Source organism: Triticum dicoccoides, chromosome 1A (genome assembly GCF_002162155.2).
Source record: "Triticum dicoccoides isolate Atlit2015 ecotype Zavitan chromosome 1A, WEW_v2.0, whole genome shotgun sequence".
Taxonomy (NCBI): Eukaryota; Viridiplantae; Streptophyta; class Magnoliopsida; order Poales; family Poaceae; genus Triticum; species Triticum dicoccoides.
Window position 1 is genome coordinate 68,710,227 of NC_041380.1, and position 7,692 is coordinate 68,717,918.

Below are 7,692 nucleotides of genomic sequence, written 5' to 3' on the forward strand. Positions count from 1 at the left end.
CATAGCGTGGCCTAGTGGGCATCTACTCGTTCAGGCGAGCCGCCTTCCGATGGCCCGAGGTACCCTAGTACATGACACCGTTAGTTGCCTTGAATTGGTCATTCGCTTCCAGGTTGAGGCTGGATTGAACGCGTCGTCTTCAAAATACATGGCTAGGTGTCAATAGCTTCTCGATAATCCCTGAAAGGCAAACATTGCGCCGACTCGCACGAGGGCGAAATGTAACGCCATCCACCATAGACCAAAGTCAACATGGGAAAGCCAAAGCCGGTCACACAAGGCGCACTGTGCATTCAAATGTAGTCTCAACACAGCGATCCCGACGCAACGACTTCCACTTCACCGCGAGCGTCCGCCCGATACCTTACTAGGACGCGGCGCCAGAAGTGTTGGTATCGTCCGGTGCAAGAATGGTATAGTTTGTACCGATACTACGAATAAGGGCAATCGTATTTATTTATTTTTGTTTATCTTAGAGTCGATGTTACGAAATGTGTGTCTGCTGACACATTTTTGAATATAAAACGAGATACTAATATATTTAAAAACACGATTGTCTCATGACCTTGCCACGCCAGAATAGTGTCACCACGACCGACAAAGGAAAAAAAGAAAGAAAGGTCGTCAAATCAAACCCAATGGATGCATTGACCAGAAAGTCATGAGCGCGGGTCTTGCAAACAAAACGAAAGTCTCCCCTCAAAAACGAGAAAACAAAACGAAAGTCGTGCCCTAGGTGCACAGCTTCATCACAAAAGCAAAACGAAGGTCTCGCACGCCGAAACCAACAAACAAATCGGGCACCGGCGATTCTGGATATGTCTAAAGCAAAGCCACTAGCCATTCTTTCTTCCTATTGTTTTTCAGATCAAGCCCTGTTTTCTTGTGTCGACTGCGTAGCACGTAGCGGACGAGCGGACGGCAGGCAGCGCAGCACTCCGTCGCGGCCGGCGGTCGCGGTCGCCGAGCTGTCCAGCAGACATGTCGACCTCCATCTCCATTTGTCGACCCCACGGCCAAAGCAAAGCAAAAGCTGGATGGATGGATGGATAGAGCCCGTTCGTGTCTGTCTCGTGGGACGGCACGGCAGCACAACATACATACGTACTCCCTCCGTTCCAAAATAGATGACCCAACCTTGTACTAAAGTTAGTACAAAGTTGAGTCATCTATTTTGAAAAGGAGGGAATACATACGTACGCCTCAAGATAAGATAAGGGTCGCAAAGCCAATCCATGCCATTTGTTTATAACACGGGCAAGTAAAAAGCTCCTCCCCCTCCCTCTCTCTATCTTTTTCGGAGGATTCAAGAGATATCACACAACGGAAAACGATACTATCACAAACAATTATTCCGCTTCAAAAGTGCTCTTCGTATAAATACAAACTCTTTGAATTCGAAGAATCCCTGCCGAGTGTGTGCGTGTGAGAGAGAGAGAGAGAGACTGGTCGTACTATTTGATGGCTTGATTGCCGGCACGACCGACGAGCGCGCACGAGAAAGGACGAAGAGGAGGACACGTAGTACAAACGGAATATTCCCCCCGCAACCACAAAATCCCCTGTTTTTTCGCCCAAAAAAAAGACATTTTTCTCCCCCGGCCGTCCTAAATTCGGCACCGCTCCCACGCGATCTGAGCCGTCCGTTCCCCGATCCGACGGCCCCAGTCTCGTCCCCACCAACCCGGGCACTCCCCCGAAAAGGAGCCGAGGGAAAGAAAACAAAGCGAACAAATCTGGGAGGTTAAATAAAAGGGGCGCGTGATATCCGAGGCAAATCCGGATGCTTCCAAGCTCCAGCCCGCACCCATACCACCCCACCCCACCCCAGGGCAGCCAGGGACCCCTCCTCCTCCTCCCCCCTCCTCCTCGATCCCTCAGCCAGCTCGCCTCCCCCCTCCGCCTCGGTCCGCGCCCCGCTCCTGGATTGCCGCCCCGGAGTTCTCCATTCGCCGCGGAGAGATCGGCCGCTGCTACGTCATCGTTCGCCGGCGCTGATAGGTGGGTTCGCTGCTTCCCCTTTTGAACTCGTCGGGGATTTCTTCTTGATTTGTGGGGGAAAAGGGGTCGGGGTTCTCGATTCGTTTTGCTCCTCGTCCCGGGCCATGGGGCTGGGCGGAAAGATGGCTTCTTTTGCTTCGGCTGATTATTATATGTTCGTGATAGAGCCGTTGTTTTGAATCTTTTTATTCGATTTTATTTACTTGGTGCCTCCTCCTCACCACCATGGATCGTAGCTTGGGGATTGCCTCCATGATTTCTGTTCGAGCTGTTCCGCTCCCGTTCATGCATCGCGTCCGCGTGTCCGTCCCTTTCCTCCGTCTCGATTCGCTCGGCGGAGCGGCATTCCCTTGGATTCTTTTCCGCGCCCATCCCTTCCCCCCGTCGCTTCCGCTTGTTTCCAGGACCGGATAGGCCAGCAAAAATCCAAACATTTTCGCCGATTTGTTCGTTTGGTTCGCCGGGTTCCCTGTTTAGCTGCCGAATTAGTTAATGAACTAATTAATTTCTCCTGCCTTTCGGCGGATTTACTGCCCCGATTTGGGCGGAAATTTGTGTTGCTACTCTCAGCACCAAATTCGGGGCCTGCTCTGCTCTGCTTTCCCCTGTTTAGAGTGGCTTGAAATGCGGACGCCCGCTCGCCAGATTCTTCCGGTTTTGGGAAAAGCTAAAAATAGCCGTCGCTGTCCCTGGAAACATGGTGGTGGTTCCAGACCGTAACCGAAGCCATTTGTTTCTCGCCTCGCCGGTTTCCCCTGAGACGAAGCAACAGAAAACAATGGAGGGGGGCAGCGCGTCCGCCATCGCCATGTGTAACCGATGGGGTGCGATGCTTCCTTTGATTGCAATGCAAAGGTGCGTGTGGACGGAGGTGGAGTGGCGGCGGCGGCGCCCTGCTGCATGTGGCGTTCAAGCAGGGTAAAGATTTGGGGGCTTTGCGTGATTCTCTCCCAGGTTTCTTCTTGATTCAGGTATTTGGGGGTTGTTGCAGCTCTTCCTTTTTGACGAGCTGTCCTTGGAATCCAAGGAAGCCTCTTCCCTCCTTTAATCTATACCTCCCTTTGGACTCTGGTGGTGTCTCCTATCATTGTTATCCTTGTGTGTTACATGGCTGGTTTTCCATTTTCGTGTCGCGATTAGGCGCGGTTCAGGGTGCTGATCTATTTGATGGTTTGGTAATTCTGGCGGAGAAAGCCTTGAATTTGGTTTCCATTGTTTTGAATTCCATGGTTACAACTCTGTGGAATGTTGACTTTTAACTAACTGACCTAACTTGTGGCCAAACTTGTCCGTGCAGGTAGGCAGGCAGGCTGTTTCTTGCGGTTTTGGGAGGAGCACATTTGATCCGAGTGTTGGTCCCGGGTCAAAGTGGGAGCCAGAGATTTTGTCTCTTGATGCTTTAGAGGCGTTGTTTCTCCAGTTCTGATGGAAGCCAAGGGCGCGAGCGAGCGGGATGCTCTGATCGACCTGGAGAGTGGGAACAACGTTGTTATCAGCGAGCATGGCCATGGAATGGATGCTAATTTTGCGGTGAGCCCACCCAGAACACCGCCAAATGGGGGGCTGAATCGTGTCATGCACACCAAGGATGAGGGGAATCAGCACATGGATTGTTCCTCGCCCGCTATGGAAACCGCTTCCAAGAATGGAGATGACAGGAAGTCCGAAGGGGAGGAGAAGCTGGGCCTCCTGGACAGTTCTGGAGGTGAGAAGGCAAAGAAGAAGCGGTCCAGCTCCAAGAAACCACCGCGGCCACCGAGGCCGCCGACGCATTTGCCGTTGGATGCTTCTGACCAGAAGCTCCTCAATGAGCTGAATGAGCTCGCTTTGTTGAAGCGGGCAAGGATTGAGCGGATGAAGGCTTTGAAGAAGATGAAGAATGGCAAACAGGGTTCCTCAAATAGCAATTTTTGTCCAATGATCATCACCATTATCTTCTGCCTCGTCATACTCTGGCAAGGTATACCAAATGCATGGATTCATGGATCTCATAAACAGGGTTCCTCAAAGTATTATTGCTGCTATCTCATATTTTGTCATACTTGTATGGTAGAACAAGAATATGTTTGCAAATGAAGGAAAGCCTTTCTTGATCCTGAAACTAACCTTGTCAAATACAAATTTCCCTGTGATAAATTTTATATACTCAACAATTAATCATATCAAATCTTTTGTACATAGCATGAATCTAGGCAGTATTGTTATCTGTTCATTAGAATTTACCTTATTTAAACAGCCAGTTTTATTATTGAGCAATCAACTGTATGTGTATATATCAGACTCTTAATTAATGTTCACATTATACTAGTTTCTTACCATGTCCTTGCTTGTCAAATTGTTCATCAATGTCATTTATGCAAGAGTTAATGTTTAGTTTAGACATAGTTGCGGATGGCATATTTTTTACGTTGGGCAATGCAAAGATCCACTTGTGGTATATATATTGAGTCAAGTAGTCAACTTTTAAGCCATGTAGTTCAAAAAGCCGTTGGTTTTCAGAAAATAACGGCACACTGAACTTCCTTGTTTTTTTTACACTACAGGGTTTTGCTCAAGGCAAGCATCTGGAGTAAGCTTCCACGGATCACCTGAATCTTCGGTTAGAGAGCATAGCAGCCTGATCTCCATTCGGTTCTACAAGAAGAACCATTCTAACGTCAGACCTCACGGTTCCACCTCCGCGGCTCCCAAGTATGCAAACTCAGTCATTTTCCAAACAATGCATCTCACTGAAACCCGAAATCTCAAGATCTGGAGCCTTCGTTTGTACCATGCTACGATGCATTTGCTGATGCTTTCACTTACCTTCAACCTTTGCAGCAACTACGAAACACACCACCGGGGCTGGAGATCCGTCCCGAGGGGAGAGAGGCCGCGGCACGAGCACGTCGACCGGGCATGACCGCCGGCTGCGCCAAGGCCCCCGCCGACACGCCCTCCCGCTCGCCGCCATTTTGAGAGCTCCCCCACGACAGGCTGGCCGATGTAAATCCGAGGCTTTGTTTAGCGCCCCTCGAGGAGGCCTCGCTGTAAATGAACCTTCTCTAGCGTGTGTTGCGCGTCCCCCCGCCGGGTTCCACGCTGCCAACCAGGCGGTGGAGTGGACTTCCCGGCGGCCATGGCGGCACCCGGTAAGTCAGTCCCGAGCGCAAGCTGTATGATGACGGTGATGCTGGTTTCGATCAATCAATAATACTAATAAGGCTTGCTAGCTGGTGATGGTGGTGATAATAGTAGTCAAATCTTGATCTGGTCCTGAACTGAAGCCAGTGTGGCTCACACTGTTGACTGTTGGGAGTGTCACTGCTGTGGGCGGTGTAGATCCCTACGCTGTAGTACGTGTACAGCACGGCGGCTGCATTTGTTATTTGTGTACAATTTCAATAATGGAGTGTCAATGATGATGGTTAAGCAATCGGATTCGATTCAGATCTAGAGGTTTTTCTTGTCTCTCTGTCACTCTCTCAGAGTGTGTTTCTCATGGTGAACCTCGCTCACATGGCGTTGCGTGCTGAGCGGCCGGCAAATCTTGGGCACATGGCATTAAGTACGCCTGCTTGACACGAGATGGCTTGAGTGCTTTGTCGCTTGTCGGTGCTATGACTCTCTGAGAGTGCACAAGTTTGACTGCTGATTCATTCCATTATTTATTTGTGAAGATAGACTATAGTACTAGTGTGAAGGTACTTTTTGAGGAAATCGGCATACTGATTTTTGAATGTCCTAGGTAAGCAAACTCGCAATACAAATGTGAGAAATCTACTGTGGGAACTCATGTAGGATTGAGTATGGATTCGAGCCATTGCACATGGTTTCATAAAATGTGTATGATTTTCCTGATCTAAATCGAGCAGGTTTTCATGAGGATCTTGTTCAAAATGATCTATTCGAATTTTCATGAGGATCTTGTTCAAAATGTTCTATTTGATACTGATAGGAGAACTTGTCTCGGTATTCTTGAAAAAGAGGGGAAGCAGAATGAGGAAGGTGGGAAATTGACCTTTTGCCATGTCTTTTATGGGATTTACTCCCTCCGTCTTTGAAAGAGTGTACTTTCAACTTTGTTGGAAAGTCAAACTATTTTATATTTGACTGTATTTATATAATAATACACCAACATTCATGTCATCAAATTAGTATCAGAACTCATTGATGATTAGAGAGGTGCATGGAATGTGGAGTTGGTGCAATGAAACTTTCTTGCACCAATGCAGAGGCAATCTTACATATTCCTTTGAGAGCATTAGATGGAGAGGACTATTATGCTTGGGCTCGCGAACCGTCGGGTGTTTACTCAGTTAAATCGGCCTATCGTGCTTTAATGACTCACAAAGAACGTTTAGCTCCAAAGGAAGGAACGATACCGGAAACTTCATCGTCAGAGAAACACTTACGGACGGCCTTGTGGAAACTCAAGGTCATTCTGAGAGTCCGGGTTTTTTGGTGGCAAGTTTTACGTGGTATTCTACCGGCAAAAAAATTAGTAGCATTAGATTCATGATATAATATATTTTCATCATATACCTATTTGATTTCACAAACATTGATATATTTTTTATAAAAGCTCGATCAAACTTTGAGATAGTTTGACCCTCCAACAAAGTTGCAAGTACACTCCTTCAAGGACGGAGAAAGTACATACTAATCCACCCTGCAACTTTAACGAGGATCATCAAATCGCCCACAAATATCTAGATTGGACGGTCTGAACACTTTTGGCCGTCTAATGGAGGTCACCAAATTTGTTCGGACTGGCCCTGACGTCTGAAATCCCACAAAACGATAACAAACTGGGGGATGTTTGCAGGAGTTCGGAAGTTCGCACATTGGATTTTGACAAATCAGAGCCACCCTAAAACTAATTCAGAGCCACCCTAAAACTCCTGTTTCGCTGCTCTCTGCGTTGTATTCATGCTGATTAGAGTGAACGCGGTTGGGCGGGGCGGCAGCCTACCCGCACTAATGTCGGCTAATTGGTTGTCCACCTACCCGGCATTCACAGCTTTTGAAGCCATTTGAGCAGCCCGGAATATGAGAACGAGGATGCACCGTGGAGAGCTCCATGGGCGAGGGTACAAACCATCGCTCATTGTTGTCGTGAGGAAAGAAGAAGAACAATCTCCACCTTGCAGAGGAACCAACATGTAAGACAAAGATTCAACTGGTGAAGACCCTGTTGGGGAACGCAGGAATTTCAAAATTTTCCTACGCACACGCAAGATCTATCATGGTGATGCATAGCAACGAGAGGGAAAGAGTGTTGTCCACGTATCCTCGTAGACCGTAAGCGGAAGCGTTATGACAACGCGGTTGATGTAGTCGTACGTCTTCACAATCCGACCGATCCTAGTACCGAAAGTACGGCACCTCCGCGATCTGCACATGTTCGGCTCGGTGACGTCCCACGAACTCTCGATCCAGCTGAGTGTCGAGGAAGAGCTTCGTCAGCACGACGGCGTGATGACGGTGATGATGAAGCTACCGGCGCAGGGCTTCGCCTAAGCACTACAACGATATGATCGAGGTGGATTATGGTGGAGGGGGGCACCGCACACGGCTAAGGGATCAATGATCAACTTGTGTGTTCTAGGGTGCCCCTGCCCCCGTATATAAAGGAGCAAGTGGGGAGGCCGGCCGACCCTTGGGGCGCGCCAAGGAGGGGAGGAGTCCTCCTCCTAGTAGGAGTAGGAC

General features: G+C 48.7%; 1 protein-coding gene across 1 annotated transcript; it reads left to right on the forward strand.

Moving 5' to 3' along the window:
- Nucleotides 1-1,838: 1,838 nt before the first annotated feature.
- LOC119363631 lies at nucleotides 1,839-5,430 on the forward strand. Its single transcript, XM_037629008.1, has 4 exons — nucleotides 1,839-2,001; nucleotides 3,299-3,961; nucleotides 4,545-4,692; nucleotides 4,822-5,430. The coding sequence occupies exons 2-4, from the start codon at nucleotides 3,427-3,429 to the stop codon at nucleotides 4,901-4,903; spliced, it is 765 nt and encodes a 254-aa protein (XP_037484905.1). The 5' UTR covers nucleotides 1,839-2,001; nucleotides 3,299-3,426; the 3' UTR covers nucleotides 4,904-5,430.
- The last annotated feature ends 2,262 nt before the right edge of the window (nucleotides 5,431-7,692 follow it).